This window comes from Solea solea, chromosome 6, assembly GCF_958295425.1.
Source record: "Solea solea chromosome 6, fSolSol10.1, whole genome shotgun sequence".
Classification (NCBI taxonomy): Eukaryota; Metazoa; Chordata; class Actinopteri; order Pleuronectiformes; family Soleidae; genus Solea; species Solea solea.
Window position 1 is genome coordinate 947,350 of NC_081139.1, and position 27,358 is coordinate 974,707.

Genomic DNA, 27,358 nt, shown 5'->3' on the forward strand with positions numbered 1-27,358 from the left:
CCGGGCACAGGAGTCGGGGTGTCAGCCGGTTCGAGGGTCACCAGGTCAAGGCCCGGATGACTATCCCTGGCGACTTCTATTGTCCAAATGTTTTTTCTGCTTGGTGAATGAGGCTTAATACTCCACCTGCTGGTGGGGCAAAGGTTCAGTTTGCGCATGCGCTGTCCACGCGCACCCAATGTGTGCGGTTCAAAATCTGGTCTGCGTTGGGTCCACAAATACCAGGGTCTTTACAAAAGTGCACCTGACTATCCTGGTGTGAATGCACCCTGAGAGAGAGAGGGACACTTTAACACGTTCATCAGCTCCTGCTTTAAATTCACCCTCTTGACACAGCAGACGTCCAGTATCCACTCGTGTGTCCTGTGTACACCAGCTTTAATGAAATGACTGAAAGTAAAAATAGACAAAGTCAAAATATCTTCAGTCTGTTCTACATGATGATAATCAGTGACGTGAACTTTCTGTTTCAGGCAATCGCTCTGGATGGATTGTTGTGGATTTTTGGAGGGGCTTTTACTTGTTGTTCTTCTGGTTGTTCTTCTGGTTCTAATTCGCCAAACTAAAAAAAGGGTGAGTTTGAGTCATGTTTATATCTGTAAAATCATAACGATAAGAGAAAGACACAAACATGTTGTTTACACTAAAAGTTTTCACAGTTGACATAAAGATTTCGGTCAGTATTTTCCAGTGATGAAAATCAAAAAAAAACCCACTAAAACAGCAACTCTGCAGTAACTGATTAAAAACATCAGTACTTCTCTCTTAACTGAAGTTTACAGTGAGATAATTGTGGACTGTGATAAAAAAACAGTCTTTGAGTTGTTTTCTTTTCTGTCACTGTAAATGGCGCCACTACTAAGAGTCACAGAGTAGTGACACTGCTTAATAAAAAACTTTTTATGTTGTCAGATTATCAATAAACAGATCTCATGAATCAGAACGATGGTATTTTTATTTCACATGGAGTTTTTTCTCTCTGTGTTTGATTGGCTGATTCTCTTAACTCTCTATTTGTTTTTGTTTTCTAGGTGAATGCAACGGTGGATAATAAGTGATGTGAATTTACCTCTGCATGTTATGGAACATGAAGATATGGCATTATCACCAGTGATGGTCAGTCAGTCAGTCATGACTGACCAGTGATGGGAGTAATCTAATTCATTACTGTGTCAATCATGATAATGCCGTTACGGTTAATGCCAAAAAAATTACTTTACTTGAATTACTCTAATTATTAGCTCATTGATGCTGTTTTCATCAGCGTAGTCACACACACATTGACACAAGTGAGTAAACGACCAACAACAGGAATGGTGAGCCTGGTTAATCCTAAAGCAGCCTTCTTGAACTGGAAGATACTTTTCTGTAAATTAAATGAAAGAATTTATATGTTCAATGCACATTATGCCCTGGACAAACGTGCTTCTCCACGTCGGTGTCAAGCAGTTCTGACCTAATGAAACATCTATCAACGTCACTCTCTTCCATGAGATAAGTGACCATGAACACCAAAGGAGACGAAGACGGTGCCACACAATCAAAACAACTGAGGCTTGATTTTTCAGCCCCACACGTTTGTGTGTGCACTGTTGCTGTTAGTAGTTTATTGTATTAAGTGTCCATTTCATTATAATATTCAGATTTATCATAAATAATTGTACATGCACATGAATTTTAAATTCTCTTAAAGAGGGTGTGGAGCTGGGGTCCAAATTCTTTGAGCACTTAAAATATACTTCAAAGTAACCCAATAGTTACTTTTATAATTTGTAACTCCAGCTAATTACTTTTTTAAGGAAACTTTTCCAACACTGATATCACATGTTAGCATAGTCTGACTGGGATATACTGTGTGTGTGTGTGTGTGTGTGTGTGTGTGTGTGTGTGTGTGTGTGTGTGTGTGTGTGTGTGTGTGTGTGTGAGAGAGAGATGAACTGGGAAATATGAACATTACTCAAGTGTTTGTTTCATGCTTTTGTATCAACGACTTTATTGCACCACATGCTACACGACTGTGTACAGTTTACTGGTTTCAACCGCTTTTTACTATTAAGCAATGTTTAGACGACAAAACAGGATGACGCAATACGTCCTAAAGTGAAGAATAGCTGTGACGCACATAAGATATAATAATGGAACAAAGCACCTGATTAAAAGTGACTTTAAGAAACAATGTGAACAATTCCAGTTTTAAGAGTGTTTAGAGGTAAAAGAGGCGTGGACCAAACAAGCCGAACTAACTAACTCGCACTTGTAGTTCAAATTCTGAGTTAAATAAAAGAGACTGGTGGCTACTTGTGACTGCCCTAACTCGCTGGCTTCTAAGAAAGAATTGACCAAACCCATACAATCCATATTTATTCAAATCCACTAAACTTTATCGAAAATGTCTCGTATTCAACTTTGACCAAAGTGACCAAAAAGCCTTGTATGGTCCCTCACTGCTGTGTCTGTATGTGTGTGTGTGTGTGTGTGTATAAAGCTTTATATATATTGACATAATCTCTCTGCTTGTAGCTTTATTTTAAACCGTCAGACTTCACTGGAGCCAAAATCTGCTGTTCTGATTTAAATCAATGTGAACATTTTTTTGCAGCTAAAATTGTAATGTGATTTTCATTTTATTTTATTTTGTTTTTACTTTATTTTGTTAAGTTTTGTGGGGAAAAGAAAAGTACTAAGAGTGCTAGCAGGTTTGCCCTCGTCTCACTTGGAGAAATGAATGGAGACAGATGTAGCCCTCACTATTTTCTGATCTGTGTGTAGGTTACCATGGAAACCATGCTAGTAAATATCTCATAAATATAATGTACTGTTTCATCAGTGCTGTTGCAACTTCATACTGGTGTATTGTTTCAGGAAGCTTTTCATCACTGCTGAAAATCAGTAATAACATAATTCACACTGTTTTGAATAAAACAGGAGAAATATCAAACTGTTGATGTTGGTGTCCAGTCTTTAAATATATATGTTTATATATATATATATATATATATATATATGTTTATACGTATATATATATATATATATACGTATATGTATTACACTCCAGTTTTTCTTTGTAGAAACAGACTTATACTTATACTTGATAAGGCTTGTCTTGAGGGTGTCTTTTTCTTAGGAACTCTGGATGTGACTCAAGACAAACTGTGTCCATGCCAGAACCCTGTCACTGTGGAGTGTTGGTTGACATTTCTCAGCAGTTTTATGTGTCACAGTGTTTGACAAACAAAGGCAAGTTTTGTCAACTCATCTGAGCGTGAAGTCGGTGTATGATGAGAATAAGGAACAGGAACAACACCGACTTCCTGCAACACCCCACCTGTCTCACATGAAGAAGAAGAAGAAGATGGTAATCGCATTAAAATAAGTTCACAAAAACATGAACATTTAAATACATGAGCTTCACATACATATGATGTATTTCCTGTTCCCCTGGGGCAAACATCTTTACCACAGACTCTCGTTATAAGTGGTGCATGCGCACAGCCACGCCCTCCAATACAAACGATAGGAAAAACTCTGGACCGCCCACAGCTGCAGATCTGCCAGGGTCAGTGTGGACACAGTGATGGAACATATCCATTTATGATGTCGTGGTGCCCTCTAGTGTCCAAAGTCAGAAATATTTTTTTTCCCCATATTGATGTTTGTTGTTAAATGAACTTTAATTAGGTTTTGTGTTGATTAATCAGATTCTAACAAGAAATAAACACACGAATACATAAATAAAACAACATGGATATGTTAACTGTTGTCTTCATATGGAGACACATGCAAACTCCAGAGAAACACAGAATACTGTGCACTAACATTTAAAATGACGTTTAAAAAAAAGTTTTCCATTTTTAAAACTAAATTGTAAAAACCAAATATAAAGTGTCTTTCTGTCTATTGTGCACCTGATTGTTAAAGTTCCTCACTCAGCTTTCCTTCTCTCATTTTTAATGTCGTGGCGCCCTCTAGTGGGCAAAGTCTGAAATCAACATTTTATTTTTTTCTACATAGTACTGGTGTGGCATTTAGCAGCGTGATGGCCAGAGGAAAGTGACTGTTTCTGAGTCAGCGGATGCTGCGGAACCTCCTGCCAGACGCCAGCACGGAGAACAGTCCATGGTGGGGGTGGGTGGGGTCGCTGAGGATCTGGTGAGCTCTGGCTAGGCAGCGCCTGTGTGCAATGTCCTGGATGGTGGGGGGGGGGGGGGAGTGGAGTCCCAATGATCTTCTCCGCTGTCCTCACCACTCTCTGCAGAGTCTTCCAGTCTGAGGCCTTGCAGCTCCCAGACCAGACACAGATGCAGCTGGTCAGCACGCTCTCGATGGTGGAGAGGATGGGGGGGGAGACGCCCTTCTCATCGCTGCTGGGCTTCCTTCACCAGGGAGGTGGTGTGAAGTGTCCAGCCCGAGGTTGTCTGTGATGTGAACCCCCAGGAACTTGGTACTGCTGACGACCTCCACCGTTGTGTCATAGATGAGGAGTGGTGTGTGGCTGGGTCGGGATCTTCTGAAGTCGACGATGATCTCAAGATCGACTATCAACATTTAATAGCATTAAATGAAGATCTATTACCTCAGTAATATTGTTTCCTCATAATTGTTTTTCACTTTGAATGCTAAATGTAATCCCCTTTAAGTATAAACACACATTGTAGCAACATATTGTGAACTAAATTCAGGACGTTACGATTGGGTGAGGTGGGATTCGAACTTGCGACTATGGAGCTTTGCTCCAAATAATGCAAAAATCCTCTAGTTATTGGCGACCGATCAGACCGGGATTCGAACCAGAACCGGGATATCTATTTTGCATGTAGTGAGTTTTACAATCGGTAGGTGACGTTGGCTGCACACCGAGCCGAAATAGCTCAGTTGGGAGAGCGTTAGACTGAAGATCTAAAGGTCCCTGGTTCGATCCCGGGTTTCGGCAGTGTAAGCTCAAGGCAGAGTACTTTTGAGGTCAGATTTAAATGTCTGTCAGCCAGTCTTCTATAAAGTTCCTAAACATAAAACGTTATTTACAATTATCTCAACAGCAAATGGATTTGGCAGACGTTGAAGACAATTTTTTTTTATAATATTACTATATTATGTACTGTACTCCAGTATCTAAAGCAATTGAATAGAATAGAATAGAAATACTTTATTCATCCCCAAGGGGAAATTGTTTCAACATAGCAGCAATACAAACAAATATTATAAACATAAAATGTAATGTAAACATAAAGAGAGAAGAGTAGAGTTAAAGTAAAAGTATTACAAAAAGTGGGGAGTTTTTGGGACACATGGCCTGGAAGCTATTGAGCTAAAATGCTAATATTTACATTAAAAAAATTATAAAAAATATGGGAAGTATTTAAATGGAATAAAAAGAGGTGTGTCCTGACTAGGCAGTCTAGTACTATGTTTCTGCAATAATGTGGTGTCTTTGGGACACATGGCCTTGTCAGTGCAGAAACATAGTACTAGACTGCCTAGTCAGGACACACCTCTTTTTATTCCATTTAAATACTTCACACATTTTTTATAATTTTAGTACAATAGCATGATGATTTCACCGCAGTACTTAAACCCATGTTAAAGCGTGTGAATTGGTATGAAAGATGTGTGAATGGGTGAATGCTATAGTGTAAAGCAGCTCATCAGGACTAGAAAAGCTCTATAGAAATACAGACCATTTACCAACTTTTCTCCTATTGATTCACAAAGATAGTTAAGGGGAAATGTAGTGGAGTGAAAGTCAAAGTAGCTAGAAATATAAATAACAAAGTAAAGTAGGGATACGTGAATATTGTACTTAAGAACATTACAACACTGAATGTAACTACGACAAGTAAAAAAGAATTATGCTTTTAAATTCAGAGAAATGTTAAAACGACCTGTCATGGGCGTGTCCTGCGCGGGACGTCACAGCAGACCTTGTTTTGGAGGAAGTGGACGGAGCTAGGCTAGCTGTAGCTACTAGCGCTTGTTAGCGTGACAGGAAAAGCAAAAGCGTCAAGGAGCGACACACACACACACGGACAGACAGACAGACAGACGGAGAGACGGACAGACAGAATCTTTTCTCTCACAAAAAGGAGGAGATCTTCGTCGGCAGCAGCAGCAGCGCTGTTGATTTCACGGTTAGCCGCGAGTGTAGCTGTCAAAGAGAATTTAGCTGTCGACGTGTTGTTGTTTTTGTGAACGTCAGACATTTATCGCCGCTGTTAGCTTCGCTGTTAGCTAGCCTGCGCGTTAGCGAACGTTCCCACAGACAGACAGAGGGAGGAAAACAAAGTCCACCTTTGAGATTTGTTTTTGTGTGTTTTTACCGCAGGACCATCCGTCAGGTGAGTTTTTTTGGTGACTTACATTTAACGGTTTTTATTTGTCAGTAATTATTCTACTTATGTTTGACACCCTGTCTAAGCTAACTAAAGACTAGCTTAAAATATGAAGTGTAACTGTTGTTTTGTCATTTTTCTTTTCTTTCTCTTTAAAAAAAAACAAAAAACGCTGCTTTAGAAAATGTGTTCTATCAGATAACAGTAAAAAAAAACAATCCTAAGATATTATCTTTTAGTGTTTTCCAGCAATGTTTCACCACTTGCTAATCGTTGTTGGAAGTGTTTTTCCTTGATGCAGTTAAAATGTCGAGTCAGTACAATATGCTGCTTTATTGACGGTAAACAGGTGAATCGTCAGATCGATACAAACGGTGTATGTTACAGCGATATATGTGTGTGTTAAATCCTAACTAGAGTTGTTGCTATGCTAATCTCGCTTGCCAAGTCATGGTTCCGTTAGTCGTGTGTTTTTAAACCATGTGATCGTTCCCTGACACGGTGTCATGGGGTGCAGATTATGCCACTCTAGCCTCTCAATAGCACTGATATCATGTCTTTTGACTTACATCAGAGGTGCCTCGTGTTCAGTGTATTTTCTTTTTCATAATTTCGGTCCAAGCTGGATGGAAAGATAGTTTTAAGCCTTTAATTTAAAGGTTAAAGTTTATGGACTTTGACCATTACAGCTGTATGAGGTTGTTTATGATTACAAAGCACACTCAGCCTCACAGTCCAATGCTGAGTGATGTCTTTAACAGGCCACAAAGATGAGTGTTTGATCAGCCCTGGTATTTACCCTCAAAGTATTCTGTGGCTTTGATGTAGGGCTGCAATAATGACAATTCTAATTATTGATTTTTTTTTCTTGATTAACTGATGACCAAAACACAGGGAAATGTGAGAAATCTCATTTACGACGTCTTGTAAGTCTTGTTTGATCCACTGACTGAAGATATCTACATTTTCTGTTTTTTGTCTTAGTAGATGAACAAAGAAAACAGGAAAATATTCACAGTTAAGAAGCTCAAAAAACAACCAGATAACTTATTTTTTATATTTCCCCCCAAAAAAACACTCCAATCAATTATTCGATCAAAATAGCTGGTAAATAATTTAGTCATCAGTTATAAATCAGTTTAATTTTGCAGCCCTATTCTGATGATCCACGTTTACTAACTAAAAGACACAGTTTCCTCAATGACAGAAAAAAGGCATTTTTGTCTTAGTAGATGACGGTTCACCAAAAATATCCTCATGGATTTATGATACACAACAATTATCTCACACAATGGTCCAATTAATTTTCCACTAATTCCACTCATGTTACATTTTCTAATATATTGTAATGTTCACGTTTCTTCATTCACAAGAATTGTGAGTTTGTTTCTATTGATTTGGTTTGTAAGAATCATAATTATCAGAGCGTTGACACAAACGTCAGCTCAGCTTGGCAGCTCCACTACTGCTTTGTTTAAATTATTTCCAAAGAGAAATCAGATTGTAAAGCATTGTTTGTTCCATGAATTGTGTTAATTTGTCATGGCACAATGCCTTGCAGCATATTGTTAATGCCCATGGTTAGAGGTTGACTGATGTGGGGGTTTTCCATGGCCGATAGTTTGTACCACAGAGCAAATATATACAGTATTTTCAATGAAAACAATCCCATACACGACATATTAAATACATGAAACAGGTCACCAGATACCTAAAGAAATGCATTTTTGGATGATCTGGCAATATTAATCAAGTTTCTGAGAGCAAAAAAAAAGCCTAAATTGATTTATAAATACTAATCAGCCCATGCCGATGATTTAAAAATGGTATATATCGGCTGGAAATCCTCCACCTCTACTCATAACCTATAAGTAAACATTTCATTTCTTTGAATGGGTGTATTTCATCTTTCAGCAAAAACTGTTGGCCGATATCATAGGGGTCATTAAGGGGGAGAGGCCGTATTCATCTTCTGTGAGCAGCGCCAGCACTGGTCTGCGTCTGTAAGGAATAATCTGGATGTTGTTTTTTTTCAGCTGTGGCACAATGACGTCAAGGAAGAAAGTTCTTCTCAAAGTCATCATCCTGGGAGACTCTGGGTGAGTGAAAAACAAACAACGACAGACGGTGTCACTGTAAAGACAACGCATTAGAGATGTTTTCTCTGCCACGTTCTTCATCGTTGTCTTGTGATGCTTTTTCCTCTAGAGTTGGGAAGACCTCACTGATGAACCAGTATGTGAACAAGAAGTTCAGTAACCAGTACAAAGCAACAATAGGCGCTGATTTCCTCACAAAAGAAGTCATGGTCGACGACAGACTTGTCACAATGCAGGTAATGACTTTTTTTCTCATTGAAATGATCACATCTAAAATAATCAGAAATGAAGCTGTGGTGATAAACTGATGTGATACTTATTTCTCATAATGATAATGAACTTGTTCGTCTTTTAATGTTTAAAAAAACCTTTGACAAAAGTTTGAAGATATATATATATGTATGTATGTGTATATGTATGTATAAAGTTGGAGCATCTTCACATATCCTCACGTCAGTCGTAAAAACTGCTACTTTTATGGTTAGCCGCACCTCTTTCTTATTTGTTTTACATTAAGTCAGTCATTTACATAGTAGTTTTCCATGTTTTATCTTTGGACATGTTGCTATGCTGTTTGTGTATGCAGATTACCATGTAGAGGTATTTTTTATCAACTAGTAATGATAACAGTGTCCAGCCAGAGATGTATACGCTTGGAACCACAGTTACTCTTTACAAAATAACAAAATTGGTGAAAAATGAGTCTGAACAGCTGAGTTTGAACCCGTTTGTCTCTCCTTGTTTTTGTGTCACAGATCTGGGACACAGCAGGTCAGGAGAGGTTCCAGTCTTTAGGTGTCGCGTTCTACCGCGGAGCAGATTGCTGCGTCCTGGTGTTCGACGTGACTGCACCCAACACCTTCAAGACCCTCGACAGCTGGAGGGACGAGTTCTTGATCCAGGCTAGCCCTCGAGACCCTGAGAACTTCCCCTTTGTGGTACTCGGCAACAAGATCGACTTGGAGAACAGACAGGTGGGTCCATCATGGGATCATCAGCTTTGTGTTTATTTCTCATGATTTGCAGGGAAATGCATGTTTACAATTGGCCATAAGTGAGGCTTTAAATATGTCTTTAGGCTCGAGACAAAAGACATATTTAAAGTACTTTATCATCTGTCCTTCTCAGTTATAAAAGTTAAAGTTAAAGTTTCCAAATGTAAGATTCGCTCTTCTGTGTTTCAGGTAACAACCAAGCGAGCACAGGCTTGGTGTCAGAGCAAGAACAACATCCCATATTTTGAAACCAGTGCCAAGGAGGCAATTAACGTGGAGCAGGCCTTCCAGACTATTGCACGCAACGCTCTTAAACAGGTAACAGAAGGCCGGCAGTTTGATCTCGTCTCTGAGGGACTGACACTGAGTCAGCACCGTCTTTGCCTAGAACATGGCTGCCAGCAGCTTCACAAGGGAAAAAACTGATTTTAGCCACTTAGCAAAAGGCTCACCTCATAAAATCTGTCAACTCAAGGAAGAAATGTGTCACAAATCAAATTGCAATTGAAAAATCATAATTCAGCCCCTACTGTGAACTGATTCCACTCTCCTGCACCAAAGTCTATTAAGAAAATCAGCAATTTAAGCTCGCCGGGACATTGGAGCTAAGATGTAAGCATGTGTATGTTTTATGAGGTGGGCTTTTAGTTAAGTGGTTAAAACGTGTGTCTTCTTGTGTGTTTGCACACAGCTCTGATTCTGTGACAGTACTAACAGTAAGAACGTAAAACCACCCTTTAAAAGCCTGAACCATCTCTTTAAAGATGGGAGGTGCTCTGCCGGGTTCTCACTCAAAACGATACCGTCTCATTGCAGGAGACCGAGGTGGAGTTGTACAACGAGTTTCCTGAACCACTGAAGCTGGACAGGAACGAACGAGCCAAGCCGTCGGCAGAGACCTGCAGCTGCTGAGGACTCCGGGGATCGCCAGTGTGGTGGCAGGGGGTTGACCTTTGCCCCCACGACCCTGTCTTGCCTTGTCTATATCTCCCTTTTCCCATCGCCCACTGTGTTAAACCCTGATGCCCAACGTACAAGCAGCAACCCACTCATAGAGTATACTACGACTACGACACACGAACATGCTGCACTCCCATCCTTATGTATACAAGTTACACATTTTTATAAAATACAAGTCTCCTAGCCCAAAGAACACGTTATAGGAAACATGACATTTACATGTACGACGCTTATTACTTCCCAGTTTGTCTCCAGGTGGTGGTTTTGGGCCAATCTCAGTCCAGTTCCTTGTACAATGCTGCTGTCACACCCAGTTCTTTTGGTTCTAATTGCTTTTATTTGGATACTTAAAGTAGTAGATTGAAGCATTATCTCTATATATGTTCGTGTTGGAGTTTTTTTTTTGGTTTATTTGTTTATTTTTCTTTTTAATCAAAGCTTCTTCAGCGGTGCTGGTTGTTTTCGTACATTTCACAGCCTGCCACTGCTGCATGGCCACGCCCCCCTCCACTCCCCTGCCCTCCCCACCTTCTCATTTTACTCATTTTGTGGCTTAAAATTTTGTCTCGCTCTCAAAAACACTTGACACCACGGATTTAATTTACCTCATGCAACCTTAAAAACAAAGGAAACAAATACAAGGACACTGCAGTCGTGAAGGATCATCAGAGCGCATGAAGGTGCATGTGTGGATCGCGTTAACGCGCTGGTTCATTAGAGTAGAAGTGGAAAAATCCAAGTCCATCAGACGAGTTTGTACAGATGTTTTTTTTTCTTTTTTTTTTCGTTCTTTTTTTAAACCTTAATCTACGACAATACACGCAGTTGTAGCCCAGCGCGAGGACATCATGTGGATCCAGATTAACTCTATAAATCACGAGTGCTGTTTCTCTGTTTTCTCGTTATTCTTGAAACAATAGACATGAAATCAACCAAATAGTCCTGGACAGGAGGGATTGTTGTTTCTTTCTTTTTCAGTATAAGTACAGTATAAATATCATTTATAAGTCAGTACCGTTCACTAGTACATTTTCTCTTTACTGTCGGCGACCGCAAGACTTTGTATATTTGCAAACCTCTCGATCATTATGGTTTTTTTGTGGGGGGGGGGGGGGGGCTAAAAAAAAAATAAATGAAAAAGTTGTGTTGTAAATCCTCATATCTGACTGCCAGATGCTCGTGTTGGCAAACAGTAAAAGTGCTTGACATCTGACCGATCTGTTCGTGTTTAAACTTTGAAAATATATCACAGATTACATACAACAAAAAAAATGTGCGGGGTTGGGGGGGGGGGGGGTACCGGCATTCATCGTTATTATATCGTTAATATGATCAATGCATTGCATCTACATCGTTTTAGTGTCTTTGCGTTTCAAGTAATAAGGGTAATAAATCTTGGATAAAGCACACTGTGTTTATTTATTTATTTATTCATGAAAATGTATGTTTTTTTTTTTTTTTTTTAATCCAAATTTGTTTTGACAATCTGGACAACACAAACACATGGTATCAGATTTTGTTTTGGTTTTGTTTGTTTATTAATCAGATTGTTGCTCAAATCAGAATTCTTGGATCACACCATGTGACCCACACGTCACAAACAATCACGCTTCACAGCAAAGTGAAGCACAGCTGAACGATTTGGATCAAAATATCTACTGCCCCAACACAAACTTCAGTTCAGTATTTCTTGTGTTGCAACTTGAATACAAAATAAAGCTTTAACACATAAATGATCATCAAAACATGAACTAATGAACTCCAGTGCAAGAGTAAAATCTCAGTAATATGGTTTCAAACATGTCTTTAAATTCAGTCTTACAGTGAACCCGGCTATTTCTACGAGGCATCTTCACAAGGAGTTCATTCACTTTTGATTGATTGTTGATTATTTAATGGATTAGTTTGATCCAGAAAATGTAAAACAAATGTTTCCCAAACCACAAAATGATGTTCTCAAGTGTCTAGTTCTGTCTACAAACCAAACTTTATTCATTTTAAATGTTTTCTTTGGTGTGTGGAGCAAAGAAACCAGGAAAAATGACAGAAATTGTTTTAATTTTTTAGAACAAAATGATGAATCGTTGCATATTGAATTTCATCCATGTTTGAAACCTGTGCCTCAAACACAGTCACACCTACGCTGTTAACAAAAAACCTGCTTACACAAATTTGACCACTTGCAATTAATAAGTGATAGACTGTCTGAAAAATCTGATTTACTTTTCTAATTTAAGGAAAAATGTTAAGATGTTTTCCCTCAAACCTGTAAGTTAAACGTTAAATTAGAAGAGAGGAGACGTAAACTATGTTCACAACTTGAGTTTTACGTCCAGGTTCAGATCTTCAGTGGATTCTTGGTTTCTTATTGGCTCCCTGAAGAGCTCCTGTAGATTTGGGCCGTTTCTTTGTTTCTTCTTCGCTCTCACACGTGTTGGACTTCTTCCTCTTTGAAGGTGACCCGTTCTTCAGCCAGCTCATCATCATCTTGCTGCTGCCTGTGGGTTTGGGCTCCTGCGGGTGTCAAAGGTCAGATTTCGCAAGTTTTCTTCTGAATGTGTGATTGATGAATAAACACAGTATTATATTTATTTTTACCTTCTTGCTGTTGAGATCCACCAGCTGAAGACACTCTGGAGAGTTGTTGCGCGAGTTGTTGACGAGTGAAGAGACGGGGTGAAAGGTCAGAGTGTTTTTGGACTGGAGCAGCTTCAGAGCATCCTGAGACTTCACTTTACCAAAGTCGAGCCATCTCCTCACTTCCTCCTCTCCCTCCAGGATGGCCGGCATCCTGGAACACAAATGAAGAGTGAGTGTGTGTGTGTGTGGGGGACAGTGTCGTCGCTGATCTGCTGCATCACACAGGGTGAGTGTATCAGCTACAGAGCTGCTGTTTCTTTTAAAGGATTTTTGACCTTTGTGCACCAGAAACAATGCTGTTCTCATTCATATGTGCAGTAAGCTTCAGTTTCAGAATGTAAGGTGCACGCTCTGGCGGTTTTGTCTCTTCAGTCCACTGCAGAAAAATGGCAACACAAGATGTCTGTCACCGTAAAGCAAGGCCCTTGCCCAAATAACATTTAAAGCGACTTTTCTAAAGCTACAAAAATAAGCAATTACACAAACATAGTTATTGGCTGTAAATCTGTGCAACTGTCAGTCTGTCCTTTGAAATTGTTACAGCAAGTGTTGTTTTGACACTTTAGATCTTTAGACACTAAAACTGTGGTTTCAGATTATATTCCTCCATCTATTTATGATGTGAAATCTAGGCCTGTAACTAAGACTTTTTAATCATTTTAATGATCAATTCTTCTATTATTTTCTTAGAGAGGCTCAGCAGTTGTGCTGAGATAGAGCCAGCACTATTTATGGCACGACTCTGGTCAGAGAACCACAAAGTCATTTTCTGGTAAGATACTTGTACTTTTACTCAAGTATCCCTTTAAGGTACTTTATACAAGACTACACAGACTGTCTTTAAACAGGAGACAGAAGCTTGCCAGTTCACTTCAAACAGTGAACTGGAGCCTCTCATTAACAAGTCTAACTCTTAAAGGGGCCAGCACCTCATCAAGTAGTCTTACTATAAAAATGCCCAGAATAACCCAGAAGTTCCCAGATCCATTATTCATGCATGGAACATGTATAACACATAACAGCATTTAAAAGTTACAGGAAAAAGAACAATGTCAACGTTTGTTTCCTATAACCAAAAAATGTCAGAGATGTTGTTTCTGTGTTTTCTCAAACCTTGACGTGATGATGTTCTCAAAAGTCTTTTTTTGACCACAAACCAAAATTAATCAGTTTAATTCTTTCCTTGTTAAATGGAGCAAAGAAACAGAGAAAAAATCTGGTCACTTATTAAAACGCTCAAACCAAAAATCTAATTCATTGACCATTGACTTAGTAATCAATAACTTTATTATTTTTTAATCGATAACTTGTGTCAATGTTAACGAGAAGCAACGCAGATGCACTGCGCACACACACTGAGCACGACATCACACACAGACACAGATGAAAGGACCACAGGTGTGATTACCTGCCATGGATGTCTTGCAGATTCGGTGAAGCATCCACAGTGATTACAGTGTAAGTGTACAGGGGTTCTCCACCCTCTGGTGGTGTCCAGCAGTCAAACAGTCCAGCCATGGTCAGCAGCCTCCAACCAGTCCACTCACATGGAGCTTCTCCTTCCTGTCCGACACAACACAGCAGAGAGCAGACGGGCAGAGTGAGTCACTCAAGTGCTGGAAAAGTCCACAACTACACAACAACAGGTTTTATTATACTGCTGGAAATCCCAGTGATTACGGAACCACCTGGTGGATTCATGCAGGAGATTACCAGCCGCTCCAATTTCCACTACAGCTGCATTCACTCTACTTTTCTTCTCAACTAAAGAAAACCTGGGACAAACCTCTGTCATGTCCAGGGAGACCTTTTCTGCAGAGCGTGCCTTCTTTGAGGTTGCAGGGTCACTGGATCCTGATGAACCCTGAGGGAAGTAGATGAAGAACGGCTGCTTCTGTTTCTCCTGCCTCTTCCACTCATAAAAACCATCAGCCAGGATGACGCAGCGCTGTCCTTTGTTCATCGGGTACTTTGAGTAGAAAATAAAGAGTGATCAAGGGTAAGTAAGATGAGGCGAGGCGAGGCGAGTAGCGTTCCACCCTGAAGTATCTGTAACTGTACGCACCTTGTATGTTTTCTTCTCCAGGATATTCTCACTGCGGCAGTTGCTGGTGCTGTAGTGCATCTTGCTCGGATCATCCTGCTTGAACCAAGCAGGTACGAGACCCCAGCGCATCACAGCCAACACGCGCTCGTCCACAGGAGCATCCTGTGGACACACAAGGACTCAACATTTAATTGATTTTCTTATTCCACAGGGTGGATTTAAACAAAAACAATAATATATATTAGGGATGCACCGATATGACTATTTCCACCGATACCGATATCCGATATTAATATTGCTGCTATGGCCGATAACCGATATTTACCGATATCGATATATGTTTTTTAAAAAAAGTTTCTGAGATGATAAAAGTTTGTACAGAATGAAAATCATGCAAGCTGAATTTTTGAATGTCTTTCTTTATTTTCAAAACATGTTTTACCTCCAAATAACAAGGTCACATAAGACACAAGTAACCAACTACAAGTAAAGGTTTTTAGAAACCTTTACCACTTGTAGCAAGTGTGTAACTAAATTAAAGTACAGTTTAACTCCCTCAACTCACTAAACTCCTGTGAGAAAGTTTGGATCATAAATTACAAACATGAACATAAATAAAAATAATACCCTGCCAAAGTTACTGTAACCGAGATAAGGGCGTCTATACTGGGTACGTAAATAAAGTCAACAACCCTTCCTCCCGGCAACAACAACCGCGCCACTTCCCTTCACAATAAAACTACACAACAGATATGAGAAACAATACCTGACAAGCTCTACTAAGCCATAATTAAAAAAAACATGTTAAAATACTTTATCAAACTTGCCAGTATTCATGGCAACCAGATATTTATTCAATTGCAAAACATCGGAAAAGTAGCGCCGACTTGGCAGGTTGTTGCGGGGTTCAATATGCGCTATCAACCGTCGGAACCCTCGGCTGGTCGTCAAGAGCAATCATTTCCATTACCTTGATCGTTATTGCCCTGGCCACTGTCTTCCTTTGGTCGAGTCCCAGCTGCGCTGCTTTCTTTTTGTCTGCTGCCTAATGTTACTAGCGTTAGCTTCCTGCCGTTGTTTGTGTACTTCTGGGTGGCGGTTTTTCAAATGACATGATCAAATTTGTGGTATTGAATGACTTGACGCGGAACCCTCCTCGCATTACCTCGACTTTGCAAGTGTTGCATAATGCTTTTCGCGTATCTTCTATTGACACCCTGAAAAATCGCCCACACCGCTGACATTCTCTCTCCTCCACACACACACACACCTTGTGCTGCGCTTGCATCACTGACGCTGTCCCCTTCCCGACACACATACACAAACAGCAATTAGACGGGTATAAACATCGGTTGTTAAAATCGGCGCAGTTTTACTCATTGCACCGATGCCGATATGTTAAAAAATTACGAACATCGGCCGATACCAATATTAATGCCGATATATCGTGCATCCCTAATATATATATATATTTTATTTTTTAAAGGATGTCCATATAAGGAGTTGTGTATTATTTCCAAGGGTGCACCTGTGGCACAGAGCACTAACGGTTAAACTCGGACATTTCTATTTTAAACTGTTTGGTGTATTTAGCGACAGCACTGACGAAAGCCGGAAACACTGAAATGAATCACAATCCATTCAGCTGTGTTTCACTTCACTTACTGAGTCATACCGAGTCTGTGCTGCAGTCATGCAGAACGAACCGAACCATTCAGTTAACAAAACTGTTTAGAGAACTGATTCTAAGAACCCTAACCCGAACCTGAAAATAATTTTCCCATCCCTAGTGTAGTGGCCGTTTGTCAACTTAACTTAATCAAATGTTAAAACCATTGCACCCTGGGCAGGTATCATACTCATGCAAAAGAAAGCTGAATGTACACACTGGGCTATTGAGGTTTGAATTGTTTTTTTAATCCAGTAAAACACTGTCTCTTCTGCCATATGCCCCCCACCCAGGTGCACTCCTGTCTTTATACTTATGAGTCCTGCAAGTACCCACTAGTGCATCTAACACAAACATTGCAATGAAGATACACTAATAAAACAATTTAAGCAAAGCAATATCCCTTTAATGCATGAATTATAAAAACACTTCTGAACTTGCATGCAGCATCATGGCATCTTTTTGCATTTTTCAATTGGGTAAGCTGTGGCCAGTGGTCTCCAGGGCCAAACCTGATCTCAGTGTGGTGGCTAGTGCACAATTATACCTTCAACACCAACAAATAGCCCTTGAATAGTTGTCCACCATAGTGACCAGTATGCACAAAAGCAATATTATCAAAAACGTCACTATAATGTAAACAAAATGAGCTATAATATACAAACTATTCCCCCAAAAGGCACATCTGTCTGGAAAGCTGTAGTTTAATTTTTGCCTCGGGCCCCCAAAAGTCTTTAAACCGCCCCTGCTCACATGTCTACTTGTCCACTTTACTGTCCTTCAGTTAGACCAGGTTCTGTTCACTACTGACCTTATCGAAGTGCTGCTGGGACAGCAGGACGGGACTCATGGACTGCGGACTCCTGTTGTAAGAGGGCTTGTACTTGTCCGCGTCTCCATCCCTCCAGCGGGGCTGTCTCCTCCGCCCTCCTCGGTCTCTGTAGGACGAGGCTCGGCTCAGCTCGTCGGGAGCCAGAGTGCACGCGGTTCTTCCACACATGTTTACGTCTGAACAAACCAACGGGAAGCTAAGTATACAAGTCCACAGAATTAGCACGCTAGCTTGTTTTACTCCTCTTTAGGGAACACACTTGCTACAGAAACACTTTTTTAAACGTGTCACAGTGTTTATTTACCTCAGTGTTGGCGTAGACTGTGTAGCCTGTGAGTGGATGTTGTGCAGAGGTTTGCCCGGACAGAGTTCGTCTAATGCGGGACGAAGTATGACGTAGATGCGCTCACAGCAGCACAGCAGCCCCACCCGCGCTTTTCCCGCGAAGGCCCGCCCCTAGTTTCTTCTTTGTTGGTTGTAATGTCGGTTGGCAACCCAGTGTAATAGGTGCATTACTGCCACCTTCTGTATTGGAGTGTGGAACACGTCAATAGACATACTATGTAGCACCATTGTATTGTTAATTAAAAAAATTAAATTAAATTCAAAATAAATTCTGATAAATTGTTGGAAAATGCCAACAATGTTGTGTTTCAGTTAATGTCGCTGTGTTGTGGTGATTTGCACTCCAGGGCCACCGTAGTATTATTATTATTATTGCCAAAACCCCACAGACAAATATAACACCGACATATGATGTCCAGCAGGTGGCGACATTCTATGATTTATTGTATTGGGACGACGAAGAAGAGTCTCCCCCTCTGCCTTCTTCAATAACTGGACTGAAAAATGGCGGCGTCCCTGTGCCGTGTCGGGAGCACCGTGGGTCGAACCCTCGCCAAAACCCGTAGTGTAAGTGTTTAAATAATTAAAAACCAGTCCGTAATATGTGTATAAAATAACGTATGTGTTCACAGTATCATTGTTTTAGTCTCTTTAATGGATCGCTGTACTGTTGCGTAAGGGGAGGTGGGTGCTAACCGGTTAGCACTAGCTGGCTAGCAGCGAATGCAAGGTCACCTGACAAATACGGTAAAACATATATTTAAGGCCACTTTAGTGTCATTTTAACTGTTTAAACGTGTTTAATTTAAACCACAGTGTTGTTGAGTCACTCGTTTGTGTGAGTATTTTAAGGTCAGCAGTCGTGAGGCTGGTCACTTGTCCTTAGTTGTCCCCAAACCTCAGCTGAGCTTCCTGGCTAACGGCATTAGCTCGGTGACTTTGGAAAGACATTAGTTGACATTCTGCTTGTTTTACGACATTATAGTGTTTGGTTGGTTTAGATGCACATTTTAAGCACGTGGATTTATAACGTGAACACTGACATTGAAATGGAAAACATGGTCGAGTTATGTCCTGCTTTGCTAGGACATAACTCGAGTAGTGTTTCTACTAATGTTAATTAGCTAATGTCGTTATTAATGTTATAATCTGGTTATTAATGTGAATGTGCTGACTTTTGAAAAGCCCCGTATTGTCACCTAAGACCAGGGGTCTCAAACTCACAAGACCAGGGAGCCACTGAGTGTCAAGTTTGGTCAGCAGGGGTCCGGTCATGTGAAAATAAAGTCCAGCTTTCTGAGGAAAAAAGAAAAATATTAATGATATTTCACATAATTTAAATATAATTCAATTTACAAAAGTGTTGTTTTTTTTAATGGGAAGATAAATAGTTAACTATATAAACATATGTATGATGCAAAATTAATCAATACATCGAAAACTAAAATAATTATAACGTGATATGTACTGAAGAGTTTGAGTACATATCCCAATACTGACGAAGTTTTTATGTTTTATAAAATCTGCACAACTATATCCTAGCAGGCATGTAGTTGTTTCAGTTCCAATTACATAAAGCTGTATTTGTCAAGGTACTAGTAGACTGCATTTAGAAGATGTTTTGGTTTAGCTGTCCCCTTTAAGCTTTGCCCACTCGAGGTTGTTGGTGTCTTGAGTGGCCATGATTGAGGGGTAGATTATTTTCCTCTCTAAAAACCCCGGGTCAGGGGTCTCACCTCTGCCTCTGGACCTGTTGGGAGGGACACGACCTGAAATACACAGCAGATGCTGACATCGGTTTAGCTCCAATTCTTTGATTTTACCCATGTGTCGCTTTCCATGTGTGTTTTTGTGACACATGGCATATCAGTCAGCGGCTCCTCCTGCTAAAAGATGGAGCTGGTCACTCATTTAGTGAGAACTCTTGTAGACGTCTTGTAGTGTTGGACACACAGTGATCCTCTGACACTGAGGAGCGTGAGCTTTGCTTTATACACGTTTTGTGGAGTTAATCTGTTGTTCCTGGATTACGTTCATCCATCATCATGTGTAGTGTGATGGCTATTTGAAAGTGTTTTTCTCAAACACGTTTAATATGAAAAGTATGTGAATGTGAGTAATGCCTTGTTTTCACAGCTCATGCCTTTTTCTCTTCTGTTTGTAGCCTATTCTGCTGTCTCTCAGGCGAGGACAAGCCTCCATTAGTTATGCACAGAGCATCGCAGGAGCCCCTGAAACCCAACTTACTACCCTGGAAAATGGTTTGAAGGTTGCTTCAGAGGAGACTGGACATGCCACATGCACTGTAAGAACACAGCACTATGGGGATTTTATTGAGTTGTTAAAAATGCTGCTTTAAAGGGGTTTTGATCAGAGAGAACTGTAGATGAATGTGTCTTCCATTCTCATTGTTTGTCTCCTGTCACAGGTTGGGCTGTGGATCAGTGCTGGTAGTCGCTATGAGAGGGAGAAGAACAATGGAACAGGCTTCTTCCTGGAGCACTTGGCTTTCAAGGTGGACATCACTAAACTTTATGACCTTTTATATTGTGTGATATTAGGTTTTGTTATGTCATGAGGGCTTTTACAGGCTGTGTTTCCAACATGGGGCAGATTTACAACAGCCCTGCTCCAAAATTGTCACATGGTATCAAATGTGCTCCATTGGTATATTGGAAGTTTTGACCATGTTTTGTTGACAGAGCTATGTGTTAATGAATATTTCCACAGAGCACTGTTCATTTTATTCACCTTTCTCACTTTTCCTCAGGGAACAAAGAAATACCCCCAGACAGCTTTGGAGCAGGAGGTGGAGTCAATGGGTGCTCACCTGAGCTCCTACACGTCTCGGGAGCACACGGCGTATTACATGAAGGCTCTGGCCAAGGACCTGCCCAAAGGTGACTTGACCTGTTGTTTAAAAGTAGTGAATTAACAATACTGAAGTTTTGATAACCTGACATTTAAACTGTCTGGGTGTAGATTATTGTTTTCAAGTTTGAGAAGCTGTTGATACCACTGCAATAATTGGAATTCACTTTAATAAGTTACTGTTGTATGCTCACTGATTACAGGCACGTGTGCAGCATAAATTACCATTACTACATTGACATAAAAGAAGAAAAGCCTCGCCAACATGAAAGAACCAGAGCCTGAACTGATTGTGATTTCACAATGTGTTGAATTTTGCATACGTCTGTAATTCAGCTGTGGTACAGATGGAGTTAAAAGTCCAGAATTCCCTTAATCACATCCTTTAGTGTTATCTGTTACAAGTTAAGAATCTGTGAGAATACAGTTGAGAGGATCATCTGATTTCTCATCAGCTGATCAAACAAGAGCACACCCCCAGTCTGCTGAGCTAAAAACCACTGATGGAGCATAAAAAACAGCAGTGGACGTGTCAAGATGAAATAAGCTCAATAGATCACTAACCACGACCATCTTTCCTTCTTCCAGCCGTGGAGTTGCTGTCAGAGGTGGTGCAGGGCTGCTCACTGAACGAGGCAGAGATCGAGCAGCAGAGGAAGGTGGTGCTGCGTGAGCTGGAGGAAGCTGAGGGAAACTTGCAGGACGTTTGCCTGGACCTGCTGCACTCCACTGCCTTCCAGGGAACTTCACTGGGACACAGTGTGCTGGGACCCTCTGAAAATGCCAAGTAGGAGGAACAGCTGCTCAGACACAGTTTATCATTAGTCTTCATCATTTTAGTGCTACTTTTTCAACTGTTGTCATCACTATCATTATACAGCGCCGTGTTTAAAGAATGTCTGTGATGATTCTTTAAGTAACACACCAACAAACATGTAAATATTGACATTTTGGTGATTGTTATATTTTTTTCAGAAAGCTTGATTGCAACTTAGTCTTGGCTACAAAAATATGCAAGACAACTTTTTGCATTGTCCTTACCAGAGAAGCATAAGTAAAATAAAACTTACCATAGCTCATCTTCATTTCTTCCAGGAATTTGACCCGTCAGGACCTAATTGATTACGTCAACAGTCACTACAAGGCCCCTCGCATGGTGCTGGCTGCTGCTGGAGGTAAAACTGTCTTCCTCCTAAAGTCGAGTTCATGCAGCAATCGGCACGCTTACAGCCGTTTGCTGATTGTGAAATATTTAAAGACCGTCAATGACCCTTTAACCCAGATCTTATTTCCAGCTTAGTGTGAAATGAATTCATGTCTGACGGAAATAAAACAGTGGTACATAAGAGAGATGGTTTACCTCTGTCCCCTTTAAGCTTTGCCCACTCGAGGTTGTTGGTGTCTTGAGTGGCCATGATGGAGGGGTAGATTATTGTCCTCTCTAAAAACCTGGGTCAGGGGTCTCACCTCTGCCTCTGGACCTGTTGGGAGGGACAAGACCTGAAATACACAGCAGATGCTGACATTGGTTAAGCTCCCATTCTTTGGTTTTACACATTATGTGTCCATGTGTCACTTTTCATGTGTGTTTTTGTGACGTCAGTCAGCAGCTCCTCCTGCTGGTCACTCATTTAGTGAGAACTCAGAAAGACTTCTTGTAGTGTTGGACACACAGTGATCCTCTGACTCTGAAAGTAGAGCAGCGTGAACTTTGCTTTATACCAATGATGTGTGGGGTTAATCTGTCGTCCCTGGATTACGTGACTGACTTGGCGTGTTTTTTTCATGTGCTCCCTCTACAGGTGTGAACCACGACGAGCTGGTCGGTTTGGCCCAGTCTCACTTCAGTGGGGTTTCCTTTGAGTACGAGGACGATGCTGTCCCTGTGCTGCCACCCTGCAGATATACAGGCAGCGAGGTGAGACGCTCGTTACTGAGAGTTTTTCACTGTCTTTTGTCAGCTTCGTCACTATATATATACATATGTGTATATATATATATATATATATATATATATATATATATATATATATATATATATATATATATATACAGTGTATATATATAAAAACAACTCCTGTCACACCCCCACAGGGCTGATTTCTGCAGCTACTCTGTGTGTTTGTCTGGGGGGCAGCCCTATAAGCAGCTACAATGCTCAGATTTTAATTCCTTTATTTTATATTTAATATTATATTTTTTTACCTGAAGATTATTCCAGTGCCATGAGCCAGATGATTAAAGTGCAGATATTTGGTAGACCTGAGATTGTGTCTGCCTTTTTCAAGAGTGTAAACGTTTTCTGGACTCTAACTGCAGTTAGCGTGGCTGATCTGTTCTCCGCTGCTCCTCCCTCAGATCCGTATGCGTGATGATGCTATCCCTCTGGCACATGTTGCCATCGCTGTGGAGGGGGCGAGTGCTACTAGCCCAGACATCGTCACTCTCATGGTGGCCAACTCCATCATCGGCAGCTATGACCTCACCTTCGGCGGTGGACCGGTAATAACTCCTGAAATAAATTCCTCTCACTGGTGCAGTTATGTCCCCTTTAAGCTTTGCCCACTCGAGGTTGTTGGTGCCTTGAGCGGCCATGATGGAGGGGTAGATTATCGTTCTCTCTGGGACCCTGGGTCAGGGGTCTCACCTCTGCCTCTGGACCTGTCGGGAGGAACAAGACCTGAAACACACAGCAGATTCTGACATGTATTCACACACGATAAAGAACGAGGCCGCACGTCTCAAAAACCACCTGTGATCTGTGACTAGATGGGCACGGATCTTGGAGTGATAATTCTGTTCTTTTAAAAGTGCGGCTCTATGAGGTTCTGATTGTGTGTGCACACCACTGTTGCCGGGAAACCAGCCTGACATACGAGCACTTGCTCTCACTGAAAACATGGCTACGGAAGGAAAACCTGCACGGGAGCCGTCAAACACTTCTAAAAATCTCAAAAACGTGACCCTTGCATTTATGATGTCATAGCTCCACCTGTCTCTCACTCTCGCGTTCACTGTCCTCGGAGTTTGTGTCAATTACGTAAATCAAAAATTAACTTTTTTAATGACATCACACTTTCTACCTACCTGAGATAGTTATGGGAACATTTTACTGTGGACGAACCAAGGATAAATATATATATATATATATATATTTATATATATATATAATATCTATCTACGAGTTGTGAACGGAAACAGTAGAACATGAGTATCTTCTCCTTCCTCTCACTTGCAGCATCTCAGCAGCCGCCTCGCTCGCATGGCAGTGGAGCACAACCTGTGTCACAGCTTCCAGGCCTTTCACTCCTCCTACAGCGACACGGGGCTGTTCGGAGTTTACTTTGTCGCTGATAAAATGCACATCGAGGACATGGTTCACTGGACCCAGAACGCCTGGTCAGTAAACTGTAAAGTGTAAAGAGTAAAGTGTTAGATCATTTAACGACACACGTGTTAATATCGTGTCAATGTCGACGCAGGATCAACCTGTGCACCACAGTGACGGAGAGCGACGTCGCCAGAGGCAAGATCGCTCTGAAGGCCAGTCTGGTTGGACAGCTCAACGGTACGTGAACACGTCTGTCTCGTCTCTCTGTTAGAGGACGGTTCAGTGTCTGTAGAGACACAATTTAAATATAATGTGACCCAGGATAATATGCATTATATTAAGAAAGCCACAGTATAACAGGGTTCCCACGGGTCCTTGAAATCCTCCAAAGTTTGTGAATTTGAAAAATTAAATAAATAAAGTCTCCCTGAATCACAACTCCACAAATCTTTTGTTGTTGTTTAGGAACAACACCAATTTGTGACGACATCGGCAGACACATCCTGAACTACGGCAGACGTATTCCTCTGGCTGAGTGGGACGCTCGCATCGATGTGAGTTGAAGTAGAGTTTTTTTTAAAAAAGAAAAGAACTGATCGTGTGATCAGGTCAAAAGTGCAGTCTTCCTGCAGCTCAGAGCTCTGACCTCCTCCTCATCTCCGCTTTCAGGCGGTGACCCCCAGGATGGTGCGCGACGTCTGCTCTAAATACATCTACGACAAGTGTCTCGCCGTAGCAGCTGTCGGTGAGTTCTGCCGTGTGGTTTTCACTGCCCAATGTGTGCAAAGTGTGACTACTTCCTATTCAAACAATTTACAGCTGATATAGGGATTTTTTTTAAATTAAAAAATAATGTATTGTATTATGTTTTTAGTAATTGTTCTTACAAAATAAATGCACTTTTTCATGTTCTTTCAGTTTATTAGTCCTTTTTATTAAATCAAATCTACATTTTTATATATACAGCATGTTATAAAACCCACAGTATGTTTGGTTGTAGTCGTAGTTCATCTATACTGTGAGTCTTAAAACAAGACAGTTACCAGTTATTGGGACTTCATTTTCAGCCAGTTGTAACATAGCACTGTTTCCTTCTAACCTGGCTTTCATAATAAGAGTCGCTGTCTATGATCAACCTAAAAAATAGCTTCCAGTCATTACAAGGTTTTTATGTTATTTTTAGTCTTGTTAGTCATTCCACAACTGACATAATGCATCAGTGGTAACAGGGTGTTAGTTATTATTCTCACATGCGTACAAACAGAAATCAGGTTTCCAGTCACAGCTCGGCCATAAAAATAGCTTCATGTTTAGTTTTAGTATTTATGCCACGACTGCTGTCATACGTTAGCAGGAACAGGAAGTCGTCACACTTTGTGATGTTTTTGTTCTTTTTGTCTAATATAACCTTCCTGTCTGTCCTCTAGGTCCCATCGAGCAGGTCCCAGACTACAACAGAATGCGCAGTGCCATGTACTGGCTCAGGTTTTAAGACATCCAGTGGTTTTGCTGTGTGTGTGTGTGTGTGTCCAACATTTGCCGCTCATCCTCCTCCCAAAACTTAACTCACTCTCCTCCTGTCGTCACTGTGAGAGTGAACACATGAGGATTGTCCACCCTCTGTTCACTCACACAGGTCCTCATCAGAGGGGGAGGCTGGGGGGGTGAGAGGGAGCGAGAGGGTGGATTAGAATTAAAATCATCATCGACACAGTACAGCCCATAATGAACACAGCTCGGAGTATATTTATAATTTGTGTAACATTTGTTTCTGTCCTCTATTGTACATAACAGAAGCTCTCATTCCAGCAAAATAAAAGACTGTAAGAAGAGAGTTACTTATTTCATTTTCAAGTTATTGTGTTATAGCAGCAAAATATTGACCATTAATATAATAATAAATAGCAGGCAGTCGCAGGCAGTAATAAGAATATATACAGCATGAGTTTGATATTTTTTGTTCAGTGTTAACATCATAAAGAACCGCACATGAGATATTAAAGTGAATTTAAAGACCTTTTTAGCTCGCAGGTTAGCATTATAACTTTAGAGAAACAATGAGTCATTTCAAATGGAAGCAAAAAACAATGAGTACAATTCTGTCGTCCAAATACTAGAATTTAACGATGGTATTTCAGTTACTTTGTTTTCTCAGTGTGGACAAAAATAATAATTGAACAAACTAGAAGAAGCAGCTGAACTTCCGTCACCATTTCAGACATTTAACACCTGTGACAGTTGTGGTTTCTGTCACTAGTTCTCAATTATTTCACAAACGATAAAAGGAAATATTGAATATTAATATTGGGTACTGTATTTCCCTTGGGGAAATTTGATGGTAAATTGTTCACATCTTTCTTTTTTATATCTGTCTGTCTGTCTGTCTGTCTGTCTATCGTACAACAACAATTTCAGATCTAAAACTCACAGCAGAATAAAAAAGCTAAGAGGAAGTAGTTAAATTTATCCAGCACCTGCTTGGATGTGTTGTGATTTCGAGTCCCACGGTGACGTCACTTCACGTCCGTCGTCGTCTTGCGTCACGTTACCATGACAACGACAGCCTTACTAGTATGACACAGTCATTGTGTGACTTTTCTTTGACCCATGTTTGTTTTTATCTGAGGGTAACCGAGACGGCTCATAATCCTGAGGGCCCCGAGGGCCCGACTATCGTAATCAGGCTGGACTTATTATTCATATCATTAGTCAGATGAGGATAAGTCCCATGATGGGCTGGACTGGAGGTGATTCAGGAAACGAGGTGCACTCTGTCTTGGTGAATCTCCCTCCTGGGCCTGACAGCCTCTTCCTCCTCCTTGTTCTCCAGAGGGCTTTCTTTCTTTGTGGAGGCTCCTCAGTCTGACCTCCTCCTCCTCCTCCTCCTCTGTTCTGTAAATAGACGGACATGTCATCATACAATATGTTCCTTTAAGTACAAAGCACTTATTCAGATTATTAGATCGTTAATCACGCTCCGTTTTTTCTACATTTAAACCAGGAGAAACAAATCCATGTTGCTTTTACTCTGTTGTTATTATTAACCCTTATGCTTATGTGGCTTGGATCTGTGCCGCAGGTGCACCTATGGTCATAATACCCAACTCCTTATATGGACATCCTGGGGGTGCATGTTTATAAGTCACATATTCAGGCTTTTAAAAAACGTGTCTTATGTGTTGTTGAGTCAAAGTTATGATTCATTTTATATCGCATTTTTAGTCGTGATATAAAGTAGCAATA

The 27,358-nt window shown here is 40.7% G+C and overlaps 3 protein-coding genes and 1 non-coding gene across 7 annotated transcripts; 3 read left to right on the forward strand and 1 right to left on the reverse strand.

The window, feature by feature from the left end:
* The first annotated feature begins 4,857 nt into the window (after window positions 1-4,857).
* On the forward strand, window positions 4,858-4,930 carry trnaf-gaa (transfer RNA phenylalanine (anticodon GAA)). Its single transcript has one exon. It is a non-coding gene; the product is annotated as a tRNA-Phe (tRNA).
* A 1,055-nt stretch (window positions 4,931-5,985) lies between these two features.
* On the forward strand, window positions 5,986-11,787 carry LOC131460391 (ras-related protein rab7). Its single transcript, XM_058630848.1, has 6 exons — window positions 5,986-6,332; window positions 8,363-8,425; window positions 8,535-8,661; window positions 9,181-9,399; window positions 9,610-9,738; window positions 10,237-11,787. The coding sequence occupies exons 2-6, from the start codon at window positions 8,373-8,375 to the stop codon at window positions 10,330-10,332; spliced, it is 624 nt and encodes a 207-aa protein (XP_058486831.1). The 5' UTR covers window positions 5,986-6,332; window positions 8,363-8,372; the 3' UTR covers window positions 10,333-11,787.
* Window positions 11,788-12,041: 254 nt separating this feature from the next.
* On the reverse strand, window positions 12,042-18,074 carry hmces (5-hydroxymethylcytosine binding, ES cell specific). 4 transcript variants are annotated; one of them, XM_058630845.1, is made up of 7 exons: window positions 17,873-18,074; window positions 17,548-17,764; window positions 15,086-15,229; window positions 14,807-14,989; window positions 14,429-14,583; window positions 12,979-13,171; window positions 12,042-12,894 (listed from the first exon to the last, which is right to left on the reverse strand). In XM_058630845.1, the coding sequence occupies exons 2-7, from the start codon at window positions 17,734-17,736 to the stop codon at window positions 12,727-12,729; spliced, it is 1,032 nt and encodes a 343-aa protein (XP_058486828.1). In that variant the 5' UTR covers window positions 17,737-17,764; window positions 17,873-18,074; the 3' UTR covers window positions 12,042-12,726. The 4 variants fall into 4 exon arrangements, with proteins under 4 accessions (XP_058486828.1, XP_058486830.1, XP_058486827.1 ...); XM_058630847.1 differs by having other exon boundaries at window positions 14,828-14,989; window positions 17,548-17,744; window positions 17,873-18,072; XM_058630844.1 differs by having other exon boundaries at window positions 17,548-17,744; window positions 17,873-18,072.
* Window positions 18,075-18,348: 274 nt separating this feature from the next.
* On the forward strand, window positions 18,349-25,949 carry LOC131460389 (cytochrome b-c1 complex subunit 1, mitochondrial). The gene is made up of 13 exons (XM_058630843.1): window positions 18,349-18,480; window positions 20,078-20,218; window positions 20,342-20,428; window positions 20,684-20,813; window positions 21,373-21,571; window positions 21,880-21,959; window positions 22,587-22,702; window positions 23,143-23,286; window positions 24,023-24,183; window positions 24,267-24,352; window positions 24,581-24,669; window positions 24,785-24,860; window positions 25,543-25,949. Exons 1-13 carry the CDS (start codon window positions 18,418-18,420, stop codon window positions 25,605-25,607), a joined length of 1,437 nt encoding a protein of 478 aa, XP_058486826.1. The 5' UTR covers window positions 18,349-18,417; the 3' UTR covers window positions 25,608-25,949.
* The last annotated feature ends 1,409 nt before the right edge of the window (window positions 25,950-27,358 follow it).